Genomic DNA, 24,336 nt, shown 5'->3' on the forward strand with positions numbered 1-24,336 from the left:
TCATTTACAGGTTTAGCTATCCAGTGCAAGAAGAAATTTCATTCCTAACAGCTTCAATTACCTGCGTATCTGTAAACAGAAAGGTAATGGATAAGTTTTGCAGACCAGCCTTCAGCATGATCTTTTTGAGGTCTTCTCTCCAGTCAGATATCCCATAGTTCTTGGAAAGTTCTATTTGAAAACATTCATAATCAGCTCTAAAAAGGAAATGATTATAATCAGGGCATGGGCTACAATATGCTAATACGTATACAAGGGAACAAGACACAGAAAGAACTGTTGGTTGCTAACTGAGTGGTAGTTCTGTATCACTGGCAGAAGGTAATCTGTGAGAGTTACGGGGCCACCTTGTGGTCAAAGGCAGGAAAAAGAATTTGAGGGAAATAGGCAGCTTGCAGAATCCAGTTTGCATCCTTGCCATACTCAAACAGGTCAGTTGACCAAGACATAAAAACACAAAGAGAGAAAGCAAACATCTACTTCTCTAACAATTGTTGTAACCTACCCTGGAGCTTTAGGGTGAAGGGCAACTAACAAATTTAATCAACAACAACAGTGACCCTAAGAGACTAAGAATCTAACAATTTTTACAACAGAACTAGAAAAAACTACTTAACCAAAGCAGCTGAGAAACTAGGGTGAGGCTGATGACCTTTAACCAGTGAAATCATTCCTACCATTCGGGTAGAACATAACAGATTTTTCTCATGTTGCTGGAGAAGGTAATTAGTGAGGGGCATACCAAAGCTTCTCTAAGCATTTATATTTTAATTTTTGTAAGATGAGACCCAGATATAAAAAGCAGGGTATAACTTTTAATAAATAATAATACAGTGGTGCCTCGCAAGACGAAAAGAATCCGTTCCGCGAGTCTCTTCGTCTTGCGGTTTTTTCGTCTTGCGAAGCAAGCCCATTAGCGGCTTAGCGGATTAGCGCTATTAGCGGCTTAGCGGATCAGCTGATAAGCGGCTTAGCGGATCAGCTGATAAGCGGCTTAGCGATCAGCTGTTAAGCGGCTTAGCGGATCAGCTGTTAAGCGGCTTAGCAGCTTAGCGGATCAGCTGATAAGCGGCTTAGCGGCTTGGGAAAAAGGGGGAGGAAGGAAAAAAACCCCGCAGGAACTCGCAAGACATTTTCGTCTTGCGAAGCAAGCCCATAGGAAATTCGTTTTGCGAAGCACCTCCAAAACGGAAAACCCTTTTGTCTAGCAGGTTTTCCGTCTTGCGAGGCATTCGTCTTGCAGGGTACCACTGTATTCTTCTTCTTTGGCGATCACTTGTAGTCGAATAAGAATAAGATTAAGAATATAGGGCCTATGTGGCGGAAGTCTAATGCATATTGGCAGAATCTGAGCAATTCCCTTCCCATTTTGAGAGGCAATGGTTACACAGACTAGGCCTGTGCCCATTAGGCTCTATGTGCATAGGCCCAAAGACCATATTCCAATGTTATAAAGTGGATGCGAGGTGGACCTGGAGGCATTCACGTACATTGGGTGGGAAGGCAAGGAAAATCCCAGTTTCTTCACTATGGTTACTTTCTGTACAGCTGGAAACTGATGTGAACAGTGTCAAGCTTTCTTCATATGATGTGAGCAAACTGAATTCAGAAGTAGAAATGAAGAACATAAATCCAAAAAAACTCAAACCAAAACTCACTGCTTTTCTGATCATTCTGTCACTATCCACTGGCTCAGAAACCTTTAATATCATTCATATCTTACATGTGAGATGCTAATTTGGTGAGAGATTGCCTTCCACTGCCACCAACACCCAAGAGAAGAGCATTGCCCAGTGCCTGGCGCAGAATACGGGTGATTCGGCAAATGTGTTGCATAGCATCCATGAAAAGAACTAGCTTCATCTTGGTAGTATTGATCTGATTGTATTCCTCCATGTACTCCTCAATCACGTGCATAAGCTATAGTCAAAAAGAGAGGAAGAAGAATTGGAGCAGGAACTAAGCATGCTTCTCTGAGGAGGCCATCAATGGACCATCCACCTCTATGCCCATCAGATCCTGTCAATAAGGGAAGACAGGGGTGAAAAAAATACCCACTGTCTTAGAAAGCCTACTCAGTGAAAATGAAAATAGATGATCTAGGATGTACACCCATCAAAAAAGAGGAGCAAGCAGTCTTTCTTTAATTCCCCAACCAAAATCTTTCACAGATAAAGTTAACCATTTAAATAATGTTCACTGTAAATCATAGCCAAGTTCAATAGGATTAAAGCAACACACTTGCAAGGATTTCAGAGTATCAATTTGAGTTTAGCTATTGTGTCATAGCATGGACGTGGTTAAATTATCTAATCCCTCATCCACATTTTATCTACCTGGGCAATGGGTGTGATGAACATCTGCCTACCTAAGAGGCTGGATTAATTATCTATAATTCACTTAGTGATCATGAAAGAAGACATACTGTTATTATTATCCTTGACTACATGGCAGTGAATGCAAAGTACACTGCTCCTTATTAAAATCGTTATATTTTTACCCTTTGCTTAATTAACATTTTCTCAGTATGCACAATATCCTTCCAGTTGGGAGTTCTGCAGGAAGGATAATTACCTGCAAAGGTCACCTGTACAGATTTTAATGGCATCCGCTGCAGTACTATGAACATTAAACTTGTTCCTCTTCCTAGTTTATTGCATTTTCCAAGCCCAAGTACTGTGCTAAAGTCATCTGCATAGCACATTCCCAACTGTTCTTTATTACTTGCCTGAACACAGGGGGCATTCAGAGGAAACAGCATTATCTAGGTCTGTTCTATCCTCTTCCATCCATGTTCATCTATCATTCTCAGCACGCTTCTAGTGCTCAGTCTATCCTTGTACAACCTTGTTGTTGTTTCTTTCCTCTGAAAATCATAATCACTTCTAGTATAGGCTTGCCATGCATAGAGTATATTCTAGAAACTCAACTCTGGACACCCAATGCTTTTATTAACTGCACCCATATTATATGTTGTGCACAAAGGAATGAAAGATGGAAGAAGTACCAAAATGGAGAAGCATCTTATGAATCCTACCTTCTCTCTTTCGGCAATTAATTCATAAAGCTTCACATCAGAACCTGGGTTCATGAAATCCCCATAGAGAAGGGGCTCATAAGGAACAACTTCCTCAAAGGTGGTATCCCATTCAGACATCACGCTCTTCATCAAGTCATCAAACCAAGTTCGGTCCTCCTCATTAACCAGACGGTCACGAAACACACGGCAACTCTCATGATACCACAGCCTCAGCAGGTCCGCTTTATTCTGGCAAATAAGTCCAGTGACAACCTTAAACAACCTTTCGTTATTACTCACACAACCCCACAGAATGTTATTTCTTGTTCCACCTTGATTCTTCCCCCTAAGACACTGACCCTATGGTGTGAAAAACAACCCTTTCCCAACCAGATTTATAAGAAAATGTTTCTAAACTACCAGAGCAAATCTAAACCCCAGATCCGCTGATTGGAGGGGTTTAGAGGACAATGGGTGTCTCCCCATAACACAGACAAGTTTTGCTAGCAGAGGATATGCCGCCATGGAGATCCCTCCTACGTCTCCAAAAAGCTCTGTGGGTTTGGCTCTGCTGCCGGTAGAGTTTCTGCTACAATCAGTCAGCGTCGGGCTTTGAAATGGAGAGTTCTGGTGCACAGAAGGGGTGGCCTTGGATCTGCTAGATCACAGGCCCCTCTGTTCTTCAGAGAGCCCCCAGAATTGGGTCCCTCTCCTATGCCAGTCTAGACCTGGTATAACTAATTCTCCTTCCACTGGAATCAAGGAGTGGTTTGTTTCGTTTTTAAAAAATAAAGATCCACTCAAGGAAAGAAAGAAAAAGGAAAGTCTGCCACACATCTCCACCCACACCCCACTTAGGATTGCACTGTAAGAATGGCTGGCCAAAACTTGAGGAAATTGGGAGGTGGAGTTTGCGGATAAATTCATGCACTCAGATTTTATTGCTAGATATATGAGGGACTCATGGACACCCAAGCTCGATTGTACTGGGTTTGTGGTAAAGCTCTACCATGGATACTGCAGAATAAAGTTCTCCTGAGGTAGGGGGACTATGAGTGAATGAAAGAGGTGTGATACCCTTGCTGCTGCCAACAAGAGAGAAAAAAGCAACCCCAGTATTTTGCCCCAGATCCCCACAATCAGGCCTAGATTGTGCCTTATTGCTTGCACTTAGTGCAGTGGTATGCAATGCACACAACAAAGGGATAACTATTCAGTATGTCATTTTATCGAGAAATAATATGCAATTTCCAGCAACTAAAATTCCTGTCACAGAGCAGATATTGTGAAGGGAGCACTTACCATAATTTTGGCAGGTTCTGCCATGAGCATGCCCTGGAAAACCTTGGAGAGATCCCTCAAATTAAACGTATAGTGAGATTTTGCTGGAGTAGGCAACAGTTGGGATGTGATAGTGGAATACACTCGTATAGTTGCATCAACAAGGGGTTCGCTTAAGTCCTGCACCTGTGGGCATCCAGCTGAAAACCCCAAAAGATGGTCAGCATTGCAGTGGGGGCTTTTCAGGAAAGGAAGAACCATGAGTGATCACATAGAAATAGGGCAGGCTAGCTTGAGACATAGTGAGATCACCGTAGCTAAAATAGATTTATCTCACAGAAGATGTTCCCCATCCTCACAATCTATATTACTGCCTATTGTGCAGTTGTAGTACAACCACACAACTTATTAATTAAGACTTTTTATACTGCCTCCCACATCAGTCTCAAGGTGGTATACTAAAATTAAATCGTAGTACAATTAAAATGCAGCTAATAACTTAAGCAGAGATAAACAGAATTCTAACAATGGCTTGTACAGCATGGTTCATACAACATGGTAAGCCAAACTCTGGCAGGCCCCCAGAAAGCAGCTCATAGCCACTTTTCTCTTCCCCAACCCTTTTTTGCTCTTGTGCTGTGCTGAGTAAAGCAAATGTTCAGCTTAGTGTGCCATCTGAACTGGAACTCATGGTTAAGTTCTTTCCTCACTAAACATGAGGTTTGTTCTTGGAATGGTTGCAGTTGCAGTTTGCATACGAGCCAGACAGACCTGGTCAAAGGCACTGCAGCCACCCAGGCTTCCAGTGACTGAGACATTTCCTGGAGTACCAGCAGACTGCACACCTGCTCCTTTGTGGGGAATGGGACCCCACACAGGACAAGCATACTATCCAATTCCTGAACCTGGAAATCACCGACCCACAGGACTTTGATCTTGTCAAGATTCAAATTCAGCTTAACCCCAGATTTGTTCTTGCACTGTTAAGAATTCTGCATACATTATCCCCAGATCAAAAACTCAAGTTTTCCAACTAGAGAAACTGGCACCTGCTGAGCGAGAATTGTTTAAACCAGATTAGAAAAAATACAGAAGGGTCTGTTTCTATTACTTTCTTACTTTGAGTTTATGTGTGGCTGCCTTTGGAGACAACCCAAAATTTTCCTTTTCTCCATAATGTGGCTGCCAGGGAACTATCTTGTGAGATACATGCATGTAAAATCAGTTGGGAGGCTGTAGCACAAACACATGGGTGTTGTCCACAAGTCACATGCTTCCTGCAGGGAACTCTGGTCCAACACTGGTGTACAGACAGGACATGGGCCTGCAGCATAAAGTATGGACCTCCCTTAGGTAAGCCAAAAATTGGCATACTTAAGCTTATTCATGTTATTGTGTTTGAAGAAATGGGCATCCATCTGCTGAAGCAAAGACCACTCTCCTGATGCTTTTGGTCCAAAATCTTCTATCATCATGCCAATGACTTATTTTCCCCAAGCCTTACATAGACAATTGATTAACTTGTGCTCAGGTTACTTACGAACTGGCTCTCTGTAACATACTTCTCCTAGACGTCCAGCTAAAATAATCAAGAAAGAAAAATGGTGTCACATTCCACTATCAAACATTTCTCAGTCACATGGCATATGAGAGCTATGTAAAAAAGGGGGAAATGTATTTTCATAACTCACCCATCCAACTGTCTAGAATGGTGGAAAAGATTTTCTTCTTGCTGCTATCCTCCAGTTCAGTGAAAGATAGATAGTTGAAATGGCGGGTGAGGCGTGGGCTGATTGCATTTCTTCCTCCACCCGGCGGTCCCATGGCACCAACAAAGTTAATATCTACTAATTTCTTAAAGGTACCTGACAAAACATTCCACAGAAAAATGAGAGAAGGTATGAATGCCAAGACTCCAGTGGGGGAAAAGCTGTATGTGCACCAGAGGCAGGTTACTTTAGAACTAGCCTGGCTGGCCTGGAACAGAAAGTATTTGTGTAAAGAATAATTAGGTAAATTAAGTAAAGAAAGTATGTCATACCAATTTGTTTCCTATCGTACCAGCCATTATGATCCATCCATTGCCGAAGAAGCTCAATAGGTGGCTGGGCACCATAGGTCTCTAGCGCGGGCATGTTCAGGTCATCAATGAAAAATATGAAGTATCTGCCAAGTGGAGGACCAAAAACTCCCTTGCGCCTATACAGAAACAGACAAGAATAAAAACTACATCACAGTGGAACACATGATGAAAATACTGCAGTCAAGGTACAATTTGGAAAAAGGCTGCTTAGGAGACTATACATTTAACATGATGAGCCTGTCGATTAGTTGGTGAATCCATGTATAATCCGTTAATGCTGACAGGAAAAGTATTAATCTCTCAAGTGTAGAATATGCTCCTCAGTGCTGATCTTGACTCTTGCATATCAAGATCAGCAAACAGGGACCTCTTGGTAGTTCCATCACCCTCAGATGTTTGTGGAGCTGGAGCCCAGGAAAGGGGGCGTTGTTTATGGCAGCCCTAATTCCCTTCTGGCACCTACACTACTGATGCTTGCAATATATATTTTTAGGATTCACCCTATTCCTAGAACTGTAATTTTTTTAAAACTGTTGTTAATATTGGATTTTTTAATTACTGTAACCTGCCCAGGAACCTTATGGTGAAGGGTGGGCAAAACATTGTAACAGCAGCAGCAACAGCAATCGTAGCAAAAAGAAACACAAGAGTGTTGCTGTATGTATACCATGTATACACATACCTCCCCACTATGGCTCAGTTGGTTAGAGCATAGTGCTGACAACACCAAGGCCACGGGTTCAATCCCTGTTTTGGACAGCTGCATATTCCTGCATAGATGATCCTCAGGGTCCCTTCCAACTCTACAATTCTATGAATTATTTCCATGAATACTATCTCCACTATGAGAAGCAATGTGCATCTGAATGGCAGTTTCTAGGTACCACAAGTTTGGAGAGTGCTGTTGCACCCAGCTCCTGCTTGAAAGCTTCCCATAGGCATATGGTTGGCCACCTTGAGAAGAGGATGATGGACTAGATGGGCCTTTGCTGAGCCAGCGGGGCTTCTCATCTTGTGCTCTTATTAACTTTCTGCTAAAGGTCACTAGATAATCAATGTTGAATAACATAAATAAAACACAGTATAGCAGCAAATCTGAATAGATATGAATAAAACCGCCAAGTTCAAGGGGCGACTCAATGAAGAACCCATTGTTTTCCATTCAGGGTATGTGATTGTTTACTAATGGTAATATCAAAATATCCAGTGACTAGGAAATAATTAGGAATCCCCAGGGCCAGAGCATTCAACCAGCGTTTATCCAATGCCTGTTTGCCCACTGAACTGACCCTATGGGAGTGTTGATCAGCCAGACGTTTCTGCTATCACTCCCAGGATGGGGAAATAGCTATACTTTGATTTTAAATAATTTACATTTTTATGCTTAAATTTCTTTAGCAAATTTGGACAGAATTGCTAATAAATGCTAAAAAGCAAATAAAATAAATATGAACAAAGTGGTATATAAGCAGCAGAAATATTGCAACAAAGAATTTTGCCTTTTATCCAGTTTGCTGTCAATGAGATCTTGAGTCTGGTTGGCTGAGGTTCGAGCAGAGAACATAAGAAAATGGCTGATAAATTCTAGTGGCAGGTTCTTGAGAAGCTCATCTGCTATTGTGAGGGTCTTTCCAGTTCCTGTGGGTCCAATACAAAGAATCTACAATTTGGAAGAGAGAAAAACTGTCACTATTGGGGGATGTATGCAGACTGTAATCACACCTTCACAGACGCATTTGCCAATTAGTAGTGTTTTTGACAGTCCATTGTGACTCTATAGTGCTTTTAAAACCTTGTCTTTGAAATTCCTTTGTTTATTGCTGCAGTAAAACCATTCTCAAAAATTGCTGGGGGTTTCACTGAATGACTTAACAGCCTTTTTTTGTTCTGCAAATCGAAGCAGAACAAAATCAAATATACTAACTCATATTTTAATAACATTCTTCTGCATAGTGATCATTGTAAAAAACAGCACTTTGTGGAAACTATGGACCCTAGGCTAAACTGTTTAGAGGTCTGCATAAACATTATGCCAAAGGCATATTATGAAGAGCAGAGGCCCTAGACCAGGACCTTGTTGGCTGTTTAATAATCCAGCCTTAGTCAGAAAAACTAATAATCAAAGTACAGGGCCATGTACAGATATTTTCTTCCACAATCTTTTCATGAGACTGCCTGAATAAAGCTGAATGGCATTTGAGAACCTCTTCTGTAGTAGATCAAACTAATAAATGAATGAATGACTGCAGAAGCGGAGGCAAATAAAAGTCTACTGAGTAGCCATTTGGGAGGACATTTTGAGCAAAGTACTAATGCTGGCTTGACTGAGCAACAGAATATTTGCCTTTCTACAATGCTAACTTAACTCCACTTGAAATTCAGGAAACTTACTGGTTTGTGGTTTGTGAGCAAGAGCTCCAGCAGAAAAGCCATCTGGACAGTGTTCATTGTGGGAACAATAATGTCACAAAAGCTGGTATCAGGCACCATGGTAAATGTTGAAGAGAAATCCATCCAGTTCTCCCAGCACACCTAAGAGACACAGGTACATTTGATGGGAAGGACAGATAGAGGCTTAAAACATCCTGTAATTAGTTTCTTAAATACATCCAAGCCAATATAGAAACTGAATACAGGATTAAGTTTGCAAAGAACCTCAGAAGTAGAATCTTGGGGGAAATTTACAGTGATGTTCCAGAGATTCCAGTAAGTCTACTTCCCTTTACCAGTCCAATCTTAACCATGACAAAGTCTCACTGAAACTACATCTGGGATTATCCCCTCCCCCAACCACCATTTTCCTAAATGCCCAAAGAGAGTTAGACAAGGAACAGAGGCAGGCGAGGATTTCAATGCTGAGGGGTAGGAGTTGCTTAAAGGTGCTCACTCTGGTGGCAATGGCACAAGGACTTTTCTCTTCTAGATCTGTCAGCAGCTTTTGACATGGTCGATCATGAACTTCTGGACCACCGCCTTGCCGACGTGGGGATCCAGGGCACAGTCCTTCAATGGCTGCGCTCATTTCTCTCTGGTCGGGGACAGAGGGTGGCGCTTGGGGGGGAATTGTCATCGCGCCACTCCTTGGTGTGTGGAGTACCTCAGGGTGCGATACTCTCCCCAATGCTTTTCAACATCTTTATGCGCCCCCTCGCCCAGCTTGTCCGGAGTTTTGGGCTGGGTTGCCATCAGTATGCCGATGACACCCAACTCTATCTGTTGATGGATGGCCATCCTGACTCGGCCCCAGACACACTGACCAGATGTCTGGAAGCTGTGGCTGGATGGTTACGTGGGAGCCGGTTGAAGCTAAATCCTTCGAAGACAGAGGTCCTGTGGCTGGGACGGGACGATATGGGATTGGGGGGGCAACTCCCATCTCTTGCGGGGGCGCAGTTAGTGCCAGCACCGTCCGTTAAGAGTTTGGGTGTAATCTTCGACACCTCCCTTTCCATGGAGGCGCAGATTGCAGCTATAACAAAGGCGGCATTTTTCCATCTCCGCCAAGCTAAGCAGTTGGCTCCTTACCTCTCTCGCCCTGACCTAGCCACTGTGATCCACGCGACGGTCACCTCCAGACTGGATTATTGTAACTCGCTCTACGTGGGGCTGCCCTTAAGACTGACCCAGAAACTCCAGCGGGTGCAGAATGCTGCAGCGAGACTCCTTACGGGGTCTTCGCTGCGAGATCACATTCATCCGGTGCTATATCAACTGCACTGGCTCCCGGTGGAGTACAGGATCAGGTTTAAGGTGCTGGTTTTAACCTTTAAAGCCCTATACGGCCTAGGACCCTCGTACCTACGGGACCGCCTCTCCTGGTATGCCCCACAGAGAAACTTACGGTCTTCAAATAAAAACATCTTGAAGGTCCCAGGCCACAGAGAAGTTAGGCTGGCCTCAACTAGAGCCAGGGCTTTTTCGGCTGTGGCTCCGACCTGGTGGAACACCCTGTCACAAGAGACTAGGGCCCTGCGGGACTTGACATCTTTCCGCAGGGCCTGCAAGACAGAGCTGTTCCGCCAGGCCTTTGGCCAGGGCACAGCCTGACTGCCTCCCTCGGCAATCTTCGCGGAGCTCTGGCCCAATGGTGGCCAGTGGCTTGAATTTAATTAATTTATAATGAATGATTTTAGAGTGTTGTTTGTGTTGTACTTTTGTATTGTTTTATTGTTGTTAGCCGCCCTGAGCCCAGCTTCGGCTGGGGAGGGCGGGATATAAATAAAATTTATTATTATTATTATTATTATTACTTTAAAAATGATGCTCAGAATTATTCAATACTGTTTCACTGCTGTTACAATACAGAATGTGCAAGATTGTACTATATTTATTCTATTCTTGCATTAAAATTAAGATTCTTTTGGACGGTGAAGTCAATTATTAAAACAAAACTGGAGTATCAAAATTTAATAATGTTACTATGCTTGATGTGTATGCTGTGTTGTATGGTTATAAAATAATTAATAGAAATAAAAAAATAGAAATGATGCTAGTGTTGTGACAAGATGCATTTAGTGGGGGTGGGGGAGAGGACAAGGAAAAGAGTAGGTTACTCTTAAGCCCTTATCCCCCTCTAAATTATCTAAATCATTTTGCCAACCCTCCCCCCCCCTCACAGTCAGAATGCCCTCTCTCATTTGCCTCCTGCAAAAGAAAAAAGGGGGGTGGGGAGGAAAAATAACACTAGCTCCATCCTTAGAGCATGAGACTCTTAATCTCAGGGTTGTGGGTTTGAGCCCCATGTTGGGGCAAAATATTCCTGAATTGCAGGGGGTGGACTAGATGACCCTTGTGGTCCCTTCCAATTCTACAGTTCTATGATTCTATAGAGTGAGGAGGGCTGCAGGCTCAAGAAGGTTAATCCTGGTCCTGCCAATGTCCTTGGTGGCCACACCCCTCCAACCTCTGTACATTTGGCTACTGTGTACATCTATGCATGCACTGATGTAACAGATAAAGCTCCCTCATTCAAGTGGGGGATGCCGACCGGGTCAAAGTTCAGCTCATGTGGCCCCTCCTGCATGTTTTCAAGGGGTGGGCTATCTGAATCCCCTGATGAGAATTCATTTACCATGTTAACAAACTCTTCATCTTCTTCTTCCTCAATGCTGCTAATTCCAGCATCGTTCAGTTTATAGTCATAGACCAAGCCTTTTTCTGGGAACAATAATTCAATCTGTGGGAAGAAAACAGGCAGTGAACATCACAGCTAGCTTTACTTCAGAAGAGACTAATATAAAGACTGTAGTGTGTGGAAACAACTTCAGAGTGATTCCATCCTGTTTATTTAGTTAAAGTTGCTACACTTTCCAGTATCTCCCAAAATAGTGATTCAGAAGGAAGGCAGGCAGTGTTAATCTGTGAGACAGCAGAAACAAGGAACTCACACAAATTCTGGAAATACAGGAGCCCCATAGCTGCCTTTAGGAACAGATGCCATTTCCATCAACTTGCCTTCTCGTCTGCCATCTTGTTCCTTAACCAAACACTGAAGGCCACACGGCTTTGGGCATCCCCAGTCGCACCCACACTCCAGAGCAAAGCAAATATGAACCACGGCTCAATCAGTTCACCAATACGGGCTGTTTTCTCTGGAGGAATTCTTTTCATTCCCTGAAGATTCAATTAGCAGTACAAATGAAGCAGAACAAGTTAATTAGCAACAAAGTAAAACCTTACATTATCTGCAAAATCTCTCTAAATTCCCTACATGTATTTTGGATGCCTTTTCTGAAAGTAGCTCCAAGTCTCTATGGACAAAGAAATCTATTGTAACCCAGTTGGTGCATGAAGTCCCTGATGAACAAATTCATTGCAACTGTCACAGCATTAACCCCAAAGTGGTTTAGCATCTAGGTTTTACTTATCAGACCCTATCAAAGAGATATTCACAAATGATAACACAGTAAACAATATCAAAGCTTAAGTACATTTCTGTCTGCTAATTCCTGTTTGTTATCAATAAATGTAGAACTTATTTCCGAGCCATCTGTTCAGTTGGACCCAGTTGTCCATTCTACTTTAGCCTGGTAGGACCCTGAGCATCAACAGCTACACCAGCCCTACCTCGACGGGAATGAAGGGTTGAAAGAAACAGTCCAACAACTTGAGAAGACTCATTGTCAGGTTAGCATCTGTAGAGGCAATTATTTCCTTCACTGAACTTCGGACAAATCTGATAGAGTCCTGAAAGGGTTCAGAAGATCAAGAGTTAAATGTAGTTGTCATATAATTATGCTTTTCCAGCCTTTTTTCCTCTGATGGGACTCAAGGCAGCTTACAAATAAAAACTAGAATCAATAAAAACACAGAAAAACCAATCATTAAAATTCAGCGAAGTTGTGTGCACAGAATGAGGTCCATTCACACAATGGGACTCTCTTCCCCCAGAATGTTCCCTGCACCCCTAATTCTGCTCTGGAGGGTTGGGAGAAACCCCACACAGGTTTACGTGAAGACAGCGCTGAAAGTCTTATTACACAAGTGGACATTTTTCCATGAACGCATATGCCCCACTTAGTTCTATACTGAATTTCTCCCATTCTGCAAGGGCACACTTGATATGGCAAGGCTGGGGATTCAAAACTATATGTACTTCTGAGGCAACACCATATAGGAAGGAAAAGCACCAGAGAAACTTTAGTTTGGCCATTGAGCGAAGACTGTTATTAGTCTTAACCTGTTGATTGTTAATATGGAGGGAAAAGTGACCAGGAAACATGAAAATGAGCTAACCACCCAATGCCATTTTAACAAATTACTTCACAAAGTAATGAAACCAAGAGCCACAAAAACCTAAAGTGAGAAAATGCCACTAAAAAAACAAATCACCATGAATACACAACTGTAAAATATTAAAAGCAATCTGGTTGCTAAACTTGGAAGCAAAAGAGACAGGGCTCAATTCACAGAGAACTTTCCCACTGCAAGCCAATTAACAATAAATTGGCATTTTGGAAGATTATAGCTCTTGTACCGCACAGGTGAAGTTCCTGTCATCTAATAAACTGTGTTCACCAGCTGCCCCAAAACTAATAAAGGCAAACTTGATAGGTTCATATCCCCTTGTTTGGCTAAAGGCTAGGCTGACTTACAGATTCTACACTGAATCAAAATATAGGAATATTGTAATGGTTCACCTCTAGGAATCTGCTGAAAAGCGAGTCAAGGGCTTCAGTGAATGGCTTCATAATGTCTGGGATTCTCTTCAGCCAGCACTCAGTGAAGGGCTGTAATCCCAAAATGCTGGGTTCCAGATATACCATGCCACACCGGGAAACAGTGGCAGGGGAAGCAACAGCTAAATCTTGCACTTCAAACATCATAGTCATTGCCTGGAAATGAGAGGAAAGGAGCAAAACTGTTTGTCACAGCTTTTCACAAAAGGTACATAGCGTGAAGGGAATCCTAAAACTCCAATCCCTCATTAAGTGGGATTATGTATTAGTGAAATCACAGTGCTGGTCAGCAGTATCCAGCATAAATACTAGAATTGTGTTCTAAATACAGTAATTTGGGCCTGCTAAAATCAAATGTCTACATTTCAACCAAATATTCCCTCTTTCTCAGAGAAAAGCAGACTATACATTTACAAATGATTGTGTGTGTGTAGATACCAGGAAACGAAAAGGAGGAAAGAGAAAGATACCTCTGTTAGCTTAATGATTTCCCCAGAGCTAAGACACAACTTCTTGTTATCATCCAGCACAGTGTTCATATTTTCAATCCAAACAGCATCAACTGGACCATCAAACATGTACCATTTCTTGTTATGATCAGTAGCTATGGCTCCCACTCGGATAAGAGCAGGAAGAATCCCATCTGTCCTATGAGGGGGGGAAGAGATATACAGGAGTCAACCAAATAGTTGCACACTTCCATCTAGCAATGCCCAGTATAATTTATGACAGCATCACATCTGTGAACCCAAACTTCTCTCTCCACATCACAGATAAGTATGCAGGCTTCTGCTGTTTTGAAGATCATAAAACAGAATCTGCCTTTTTTAAAAAAAACTTTCCCATTTGATTATTTTGATCAGAGCAAATGAAGTGTCAATGCATGTAATTATTCATTGCCAGAAATGCAAAGGCATCAATTGCTTCTGGATGTAGCTCAAATGTTTTATCTCTGGAGGCAGTCCAACATTTTATCTCTATCAATCAATAATTGTTGTTATCAGTGTAAAACTGCTATAATTATTGCTCATTTTTGTTTATCCATACACTTAGTATATGCGTGGTCTTCTTTTTACAAGATCAAAAGAAAATAAAACAATAAAACCCTCAGAGGCCCAGCTGGAAAAAACACTGAGCAAAAACAGTATTGTAAATAAGTCACCACACTTAACCATAATATGCTATGGAAACAGGTTTCATAAATATGCACTTCAGCCCAAGTCCACAAAACATTTACTTGGCATACACACATACAGTATTGATGTATGTACTTGACGTAGCAAACAGAAAAACAGTATTATAGTGGAGTTTTTCCATGGGCTGTGTTTTTATGGCCATCTCTATTACCGTATTTTTTGCTCTATAAGATGCACCAGACCACAAGACGCACCTAGTTTTTGGAGGAGGAAAACAAGAAAAAAAATATTCTGAATCCCAGAAGCCAGAACAGCAAGAGGAATCGCTGCGCAGCGAAAGCAGCAATCCCTCTTGCTGTTCTGACTTCTGGGATAGCTGCGCAGCCTGCATTCGCTCCATAAGACACACACACATTTCCCCTTACTTTTAAGGAGGGAAAAAGTGAGTCTTATAGAGCAAAAAATACGGTACTTCACTCCTGAAGATGGATATGTGATTGTAGTGATCCATAGAACCAGTCTCCATCAGTTCATCTCTAAACCCAGAGTGTGGTGAGATGGCCGAGTTTAAGGGAAGGGAAGAAAAATCTTCTTAAATAGTTCTGCCTTCCTTGTGTAGAGGTCATCAGAATAAAAATGACAACTCCAATGATTAATGAATGAGAGGACACATTTGCAGATGCATGTTTAGTGTCCAGTTCTCATTAGCTTTTAATGCCCTGAATATCTCTTTCATGTTACTTACACAGGCTCATCAGCAAAAACCCAATGTAGAAAGCTAAAAAAAAAGTGCATGAGCCAGCCAGTTATCCATTTAGTGTTATGGATTTTCTTAGGCCATAGAAAAGTACAATCAAAACATATGGGCATTAGCTAAAGTTATGCCTAACAAAAGAGGAGCTTTCTTAAATTTCAGTTTATACAGAGCTTATAATTCCTAGAAAAGGGACATGAGCAGACTAGAAGCCATCTAGAACAGATAAGGACAGTTTTTATCTTTTACCATTCATGAGTCAACAAGTCAAACTCTCCATACAGCTGGCCCATTGTAATCGATTTGGGATTCAATATAAAATAATTGACGGCTTCATAGTTTCCACCACTGACTGAAGGCCGACCTTTCAAAGATGTCATTGCAGCTGCCAAAACTTTGTAACACTGAAGACAGAAAGAGTGCAAGGGAATAAAACACCATGGCATCTATTTGAAGGCTGAAAAGAAAGACAATTCAGACTCACCATGAATCTACAATAATGAAGAATGCAAAGTAGTAACAAAGGACTTTGCCCAAGGGTTTGACATGATTAAGAAAAGAGGATTATAAAAGACAAGCACTGATCACAAAAACAGAGGAGGGAATGGCCTTCATTCTTTTGGAAAGTTGATGTAATATCTGCAAACACCGCACTGCAGAAATCCCAGCAAAGCTGTGCAGGCTCAAAGTCACCCATGCTTGCCTTAATGAGGCTCTTCCAGAGTACACATAAGATCAGTATATCAGTTTTAATCCTAGTGTTCTTATTTCAAAGCTCTTCTATGCAGGCTGCTACTGTATTGGCAAGGAGGGATTTTTCTGTCTCAGAACAGTATTTCGAACCACATTAAGCCAAGCACAAAGGCTGGAAATGCTCCTCCTATGGTGTAAGTGCTGGACAAACCATCTTAGTGTTATTTCCCTTTCATCTGTTGACAGCAACACCAGGCATCTCCGGAAGTTCCTACCTTAGTTTTTCCTGAGCCTGTGGGCCCCACCAGCATGAGACCATGACGTACCACAGTAGTTTCATATAGCTGGATGCACTTCATCACAAACCCTGGAAGAAAAAGATCCAGAATGGGAATGCCTCACAGTTGCTTTCACAGGCCTGCAGGTCTATGGATACGAAACTGTGTGGATGCTATAAGCCCCCAAAGCACCATTGAAGGCACACACCAGTTTGTTCCTTAGCTATCTTGAGAAAGATGTCAGCACAGCCTACAATCCTACTCTTACTCACTCAATCCTTTCATAGCTATCACACATTTTAGAATCCAGAGAGTGATATAGTATACATGTAAATAAAAGCAAATTTTCACTTACACACCAACTTGGCACACCAACTTTGTAATTCTCTCCCTTCTTGGCATCAGGTGAAAAACCATTTTATCTGCCTGTTATTTTAGACTGAGCTTGGTTTTTAACAGTGGAATTATTATTTGATCTAATTTTAATGTTCTAAAGCTTTGATCATTTTTATTATTTTTATTTTAAATATTCTTTGCTCCAGGAGCTATTTTACGTTAAAGCATGTAGCAGAATGAAAAATAATATTAAATATTAAATATACACTTCAGGTAAATGACATTAAGTTCCAAGTTTACCCTCCTACTTAGATTGCACAGTATTCTGCCAGAGTGTTAGAAAAGAGTAAAAACACACACCAAAAAATCTAGATAACAAATGCAATCGGGAACAAAATGATCATAGATTTGGGGTTTGTTCTTTTCCTGGTAAGAATTTAAAATGTTAAGTGGTATACAGTGTTGGGATTTGCAGGATACTGAGTAAGTCTGCAGACTTCAACAGGATGATGCAATACTCTGTGAAGTGCTGGGTCAGAGTGACTCAGCAGGAGTGTGATTAATGTGATTGGCTATCTCCTGTTCTAAAAGGAAAGCCTGTTCAACAGTAACTGTGATGGTTGTGTGGTGGTTGTGCTGTGGTGTGGTGATACTGTGGTGGAGAGTATTCGTTTGCCTTAAGGAGCAGGTACTCTGTATGGACTGTTTTTGTAAATACTTGTATATAGCTCACATTAAAAAGACTGCACTGAAAAGAAACCTGGGACTCTGAGCGTTTCTGCTGAAAGCGCCGCGAGGAATTCGTGACATACAGATGCTTTGAAAATAAACAAATGATATTTTCCTCGCTGCTGTGAATATTTTGCTTTAAGAATTTCTGGGCCTGATCTACTTAATTTCCATTTTTGATGCTCTGAGAACAACATCAGAGCAGAGGTTAAGAATGAATGCCCACAGATGGAAAGACAGATTTATTTATTGAGGCTGAAATCCTATATCCACTTACTTTGGAGTAAGCTCCACTGAACCCAATGGGACTTAATTCTGAACAGACAAGTAAAGCATTGCTCTGTTATTTAATTATGGCATTTGTATCCTGCCTTTCTTCCACACAACTTGAGGTGAAGAACATGGGATTCCCAGATAGGTTCCATCCAGGCACTTAAATACCCATCCTCATACAATGATCTGTGAGCTACAAGCGCAGAAGGACAAATTATAATCCACTGCTGTGGTGCCAAATTTCCAAAGTTCACAACAGACTAATATATAGTTTTAAGAAAACTCCACAGAGGCAGTGTGTTACTTTTTCACTTACCATCAACATCTTTCAAGTTGTCTTTAAGACAGTATCTGTGAATTGCTTCCTCCAGGATGCCATAGTCAATAGGTTCCTCTTTGATCTTGGGAAACAGATCAGAAATTATACCATTGAAAAGCTTCAGGTCATCCTGCAGGAATTTAGGAACATTGACATCCTTGATGGCCCTTAGGCAAATCAGTTCCTGCAAGCAAGAAAAGTATATTAGTAAAGATTCTTCCTCTTTTCTTGGATCTCCATGCCCAGCCTTTAATTGCCACACTCTGAAATCTACAGAGCTACTAATCTTTGTACTTTGACAGACAGATGATTGCAATTAGGACTGTTCTTTTCAATTGTGTTTACTTTTCTTGTTCCAGACATCTTCAGCTAAGATGAAAAAATGTGGTGGTGGTGGAGTTTCACTGAGGTTGCTAAAAGAATGTTATCAACAATCTTAATTTTTAAATGAAAAAATCAAAATAAGCTAAATAAAAGTTACAAGATCTAGCTCCAAATGGAATTGTTGCACATTTTAATGTACAAATATTTGTAGATTAGATACAGACAGAGCAGAACAAAATTTTAAACAAAATTTAGTCTTAGCACAGCCTTCACCAACATGATGTTCTCCATATGTTTTGGACCAGGGGCTCTATGCCCCTGCTGGGAAGTTATTCCCAACACTCTGCCCCACCAGATGAGCAACACATGTCCAGAATGTAACCAGAAAAGTGGCTCTTAACTATTCTAGTCATCCTCATGCAACACTGCATATGGAGCCATTTGAAGTGGGACTACTTGAACTTGCCTCGTCCATTGTTGGATTTTCTCTTTTAAGATTGCCAGCCGCTGAAATGACTGTCTTGACAGCTCTCATTCCAAAGTCATAGTGATCCTGCAGCAGAGATATGGGAAATGACAATAGTGGAAATAGGAACTGAAATGGAATGGCAAGCATCTAATCAGTTAGACAAGAGAAGGGAACAATCTGCCAATCTCCTTCTCTACTTGCAGCCCAGCCTCTTTCCTAAGAAAACAAAAAGACGGAGAATCTTTACATAGCTAGGCCTAGGCTTAAATACTTTCATTCTGAACAAAGGTAAAAGACAAAGAGTAGAGAGGCAGAGAGTACTGTTATGAAGAAGGGTATTAGATACTGCAGCAATCCTTTTTAGTTCTTCTGTCCTCATAAAGCAATTCCTTGGTAACAACTGAAAACGAAACCAGGGCATGAGTGATAACATTGGTATGATTGCACAAAAACTTGAGCTAAGGAGGATCAAAATGGATAAAGGACAGCCATGGAGATAGCAATGAAAGCGAGAAGAGAATTTGGTGCTCCAAGATATCAGAATCAGCAACAATTCTGAGCTACAGGATGTACTCTAATGGAACTTTAAAGATTCCTCCTACATTAGGAAGGCTGGATGGCTCAAAAATACTGACCTGGGAACTGAGTTGTTCAGAAGACAATTTAAAGGTGGTAGTGATCTTCTTTGCCAGAACTTTGGCTTCATTGAAGCCAAATGAATACAGAGAAATCTCAGCAATCATAGAGTAATCTGGAACCATCATAGCCACAGGACGAAAAAGAGCCTGGAAGGTATACAGTCACCATGAAGAGGGAAGGCTCCACATATATTCACTCTTAGCAATCTGTGCTTATGGATGGTAAAGCAAATTAAAATCTGCACAAAAGAGGTTATCAACCCAAGTGGCAGCAACCTTTATAACTGCACACAGAAGACAGAATTTATGAAATTTGCCAGTTGCAGCTGAGATCTTTTTTAATGTTTGAGATTTCTGAGGAGGCATTTCCAACTATTTGGGGGATAATACAACATCTTATTGCATAATCAGACTTAGTAGCATTCAGAAACAGTCTCCCTTGCCAACGTGAATTTAAGTGATTTTCCTAACTTTGTGGGAGTGGAATGAAATCTCTTTCACCAAATTTACCTATGCTTTGAAATTGGAAGAGATTTTCTCCCTTCAAAGCAATACATTCTAGGGGTTGGGATACTCCCATTCCATTTATGCCTACAAATAAGGGATGGACTCCTCTATATATGACGGAATATATCAGCTATTCCTCTCCAATGTCAGGCACAGAGCTCCAACATCAGAGAGGGAGATCTGATGTCAGCTCCTGCCCCCAACACCAAAGCCACTAACACCCTGGTCCAACCAGTGTTTGAGCTGCAATGTCAGTATAGACAAAATGGAGATATATTGGGAGACATTAAGAGGTGTGCCTGAGGAAGATCAGGAAACAGCTGGGATTTGAAGGATCCAACTCTCTCCTAGTCCCCTGATACACCCCCAAACTGGGGACAAATTTAGACATACCTCTAAGCATGACTCAATCTCTCCCTCCACTATCTTTTTCCATTTGAGAGGGAAAATGTACAGAAGGTGGGAATTAAATCTGGAAATAGACAAAGGACTGCAAGATTGCTCCTCTGCCTCATTTCTGGCCTGGCCTGGCAGCTTGAGCCCAGCAGACCTTTGGATGTGGTCACTGAACTGCCTTTTGTTCCTGCCCCTTCCCCTAACCTTAGAACTGCATCCTAAGATAGTCAGAACGTAGATGTCATCTTATAGCATTATAGTTAAGTAAGAGACAGTTGTTCATATTTGAACTGAGTGTGGCCAATTCCAGCAGTGTTTAGTTACCTTTAAGTTATCTGGTAGCTCAGTGCGTCCGGCATAGCCAGGGTTCATTGTGATGAAGACCGCACAAGATGGAACCAGTGCAATTTCAGCTCCTTCAAACATGAAGCGATCCACCTAGACCCAGTAAAACATTATCATAGTGAGTGACTTGCTGGTAAGCAAATATCCTCAATTCCAGATGGAACAAAATCCTTTTTATGTCAAAATCTAACCCTACAAATCCAGTCAAATGTCCTCACTGGGCTGGTCCAAAGATGCATACTACCCACTCATCGGCTTGCAGCTAGGACCAGATTTGTTTAGAATTCAGTTGGACACACAATGACAGCCGTCCCTTAGATTTGCACTTCCCTGAACTTGGCTCATCCTAAGGCATGGTTGCTCATTCTACCCTGCTGTGGCTTTGGCTGCATTTGCATCCACTGCATCTCTTCTAGAGGTGTTTCAGGTGGCAACTTGGGCTACTCCAAATTCTTTCACAGAGAGTTATAAGATGGACTTGCATGCTTCCTTGGAGGATGCATTTGGAAGGCATATCCTTCAGAAATTAATTCCTCATCATTAATTTGCCAGCTCTCACCCTAGGATTACTAGGGGTAACTTTGGAGCATGGCATTTGCTGGTGTTCTGGTACCTATGGTATTGACCTGAAAGGTATTTCTAAGGAGGCACTAGGACATCACCAAGGCCCACCCTTCACTGGCATTGTTTACATTTCTTATTTTATGGATCGCTACTCCTGGTGTCTGGAGTCTGTCATGCCATTAGTTTCTTTCTAGGATGTCTGTTATATGGTCTGGCTGGAAGGGCAAACTATCACTCCAGGGGAGGGGCAGCACAAAAGCCTTTAGGAGTAATGACTTTTTTTCTGCCTTTGAGTCTTTGTAACTGGTTAGCTATGCTTCTCTGACTATAAACTGAATAAATAAATAAAAGAAATACAGTAGAACCCACCAGTGGGTTCCATGCTGGAGAGCCTCTACAATTGTCTTGAGGCTTGTCATATGTTCACCTACTTAAACAACAAATTTCTACTTGAACAGCAAAGAAAACAAACACTGGATAATGTTTTTGTACCAACATACTTGAGGCAGAACTAGAACACCAGCACAGAGATACATACTCTGTAGCCCACAATCTGAAGAGAACAGCTTACATAACAAGCACCAGAGAATGCAAGTAACGACCCTTCTGAATGTATTGAAACCAGCCAATTAACTTTGAAAAGAAGTTTCTTCAGCTAGGTGAAAACTATTCAAACCTCTGTGCAATAGCAGGGTTTTGCCATGCTATGAAAACCTGTGCAGCGCCCAAAACTCCTACACCAAACTGCCAGTTAAGTGGCAGAAGGGACTAACAGGAGCCTTGAAAGCTTCCTTTTCTCTTAATTAGGGAAGCAGAATTTCCAGTTCAATATTCTATTAGAAAAATATTCATATTAAAAAAGGTCTCCAAAGGACTACCTGTCAAAGAAAGTAATAAAAGTAAAATCATCTGACATTTAAAATATGCATTCTACTAAATGATTATGGAACTGCCAATATAAAGGAGGAGAACCCCCTAAATCTGCCAATATGTAGGCAGGAAAAACAACAAGCTTTAAATAGCATCTCAGAAATCACTCAAACCCCCACGAAAAAACAGCCCACTGGGGAGAAAAACTTCAGGAGACAACCAAGAACCACATACACAAGGGAAAAGCAACCAAATTATATGCACAAACAAACAATTAAAGGTCAGAAGAGCACCAGCTTGGTCTGCTTCAAGCAAGGGCAGAAAAAATGAAGTGTCACTCTAGAGGAGGGGCAACACAGAAGCCTTTAGGAGTGGTGGCATTTTTTTCTGCCTTCAAGGAAGTGGAGCATAATGATATCCCACTTGGTGATGGCCTAGTACCTACCAGAGAAATAAAAGTGTGGTTCGGGAAGCTAAATTCCTTCACTCTTCACTTCCTTAACTTACCCTCTGCTGTTGAGCTTTCTGAATTGTTGTGATTTGCTGGGCAACTACAGACAACACTTCAATGTCAATGCGGTTGAACTCATCGAAGCAAGCCCAGGCTCCAGAACTGAGCATATAAGGAGAAGACAGTATCAGGGATCCAATAGTTACTAGCAAAAAATCAGCTGGTCTTAAAAGGCATGAAGAGATTATGCCAATCTAGACAGCACTGGGGCAGGAAGGTAGGCTGGCAGTGAGGTTAGGGCTGCACCAATGTACTGTTGGGAGTGCAGGATTGGCTCTGCTGCTGCATTTGTACAGCACCAGCCTCACTACTGCCCCAGTACCTTCCAGGCAAGCTGCAGAGATGCTGGTGTTGGGAGTGTAGCTCTGTCTCACCATGCTGGCTGTTACTGGTGGCAAGTTAATTTACGCAAATTGCCTACCATTTGATACCAACCTTCATGAGCAACTATTTTACATGTCCTCTTTGGGACAGTCACAATATGTAAATTGGGCCCAGCTTCCAAAGGTGACTGGAATTTAAACTATGTAAGTTAGCACAATCTAAATGTTTATTGGGTTCTCTTTTACTCTATCAAACCAAATATAGTAATACATCTCTACAGAATGCTCAAACAGGCAATATATGGAGATTGCTAGTAGGGAAATAATCACTAGGTTAGCTACTTGTTCTGGGTTCTCATAGACTCACCTCTGCTTGGATGTATTGGATGCAACAATATTCTGATTCATGTATTGTCTGCCAAACCAATAAATGTGTTATGATCCACCCCCTGTGTAGCATATTCATATATGGCATTGTTTTGTAATACCTGGCTAGTCCTTTCAGGAATTTCCCCATTGCCATGAAATCAAGCTGATCAGAACAATTAAACACAACTGTCTGGATAGCTAAAGCTTTCCCCAGATCTTTAGTCGTCTCTGTTTTGCCTGTTCCAGCTGGTCCTGCAGGAGCGCCCCCGAATTTCAAGTGCAATGCTCCAGTAAGTGTCAAGTAGCATCTATCACAAAGAATCAAATAATTTTAAGGCTGGAAGGGTTCATCTAGTCAAATGCCACACAATGAAAAATGTATTATTCATTTATAAACATTACCAAATAGCTCATTATGTTAAGAAGAATGCAGTTTATTATCAAATGACAATATACTATGATTGATTGATTGATTGCTGCAGGTGCTTTTTGTCTACAGAAAACTGTGGGTTGTTTACAACTAGCTTTTATCCAGAGCAGACCTATATAAATTAATGACCATGACTAACTTAGGTTCATAAATTTCAATGAGTCTATTCTAAATAAAAGTTACAGTACTTGAATACAATCCTGTATATAGCCAGTGGCTGAAAACTGGGAAGATTGTTTACCACCAAGAAGGTGACAGTAAATGAGATAGACTGCATCCTAAGTCTACTTCTCTGTGTGTTCTGCAATAAAAGGTATACCTGAGGTGGATTTCAATACTTCAAAATGACATGCTGCAGGAAAAATATTTTTAAAGGGATTCACTAGGTTTTCTGATCTAAATATGCTTTATGACCTTAATATGATGATCAATAATAGCTAGAACAAGTGAGATCCAGTTGAAACCTCCTGAGAACAATTATATTAGCACTTCAACACATTCATTTGCTATC

General features: G+C 41.4%; 1 protein-coding gene across 2 annotated transcripts in view; it reads right to left on the reverse strand.

Moving 5' to 3' along the window:
- DNAH1 (dynein axonemal heavy chain 1) overlaps window positions 1-24,336 on the reverse strand; it is a 110,199-nt gene that overhangs the window by 35,966 nt on the left and 49,897 nt on the right. For both annotated transcript variants that reach the window (XM_053377517.1, XM_053377519.1), the window contains exons 29-50: window positions 23,515-23,703; window positions 22,700-22,805; window positions 20,738-20,851; window positions 19,508-19,657; window positions 18,870-18,956; window positions 18,077-18,263; window positions 16,420-16,511; window positions 15,701-15,855; window positions 14,032-14,209; window positions 13,523-13,717; window positions 12,450-12,569; window positions 11,838-11,996; window positions 11,455-11,559; window positions 8,775-8,915; window positions 7,883-8,043; window positions 6,342-6,499; window positions 5,992-6,165; window positions 5,841-5,879; window positions 4,322-4,500; window positions 3,038-3,268; window positions 1,724-1,920; window positions 62-197 (exon numbers count right to left, since the gene is read on the reverse strand). In XM_053377517.1, the coding sequence (XP_053233492.1) occupies window positions 62-197; window positions 1,724-1,920; window positions 3,038-3,268; window positions 4,322-4,500; window positions 5,841-5,879; window positions 5,992-6,165; window positions 6,342-6,499; window positions 7,883-8,043; window positions 8,775-8,915; window positions 11,455-11,559; window positions 11,838-11,996; window positions 12,450-12,569; window positions 13,523-13,717; window positions 14,032-14,209; window positions 15,701-15,855; window positions 16,420-16,511; window positions 18,077-18,263; window positions 18,870-18,956; window positions 19,508-19,657; window positions 20,738-20,851; window positions 22,700-22,805; window positions 23,515-23,703 (3,253 nt within the window). The remainder of the gene's footprint in view (window positions 1-61; window positions 198-1,723; window positions 1,921-3,037; window positions 3,269-4,321; window positions 4,501-5,840; window positions 5,880-5,991; window positions 6,166-6,341; window positions 6,500-7,882; window positions 8,044-8,774; window positions 8,916-11,454; window positions 11,560-11,837; window positions 11,997-12,449; window positions 12,570-13,522; window positions 13,718-14,031; window positions 14,210-15,700; window positions 15,856-16,419; window positions 16,512-18,076; window positions 18,264-18,869; window positions 18,957-19,507; window positions 19,658-20,737; window positions 20,852-22,699; window positions 22,806-23,514; window positions 23,704-24,336) is intronic.

This window comes from Podarcis raffonei, chromosome 2, assembly GCF_027172205.1.
Source record: "Podarcis raffonei isolate rPodRaf1 chromosome 2, rPodRaf1.pri, whole genome shotgun sequence".
NCBI lineage: Eukaryota > Metazoa > Chordata > Lepidosauria > Squamata > Lacertidae > Podarcis > Podarcis raffonei.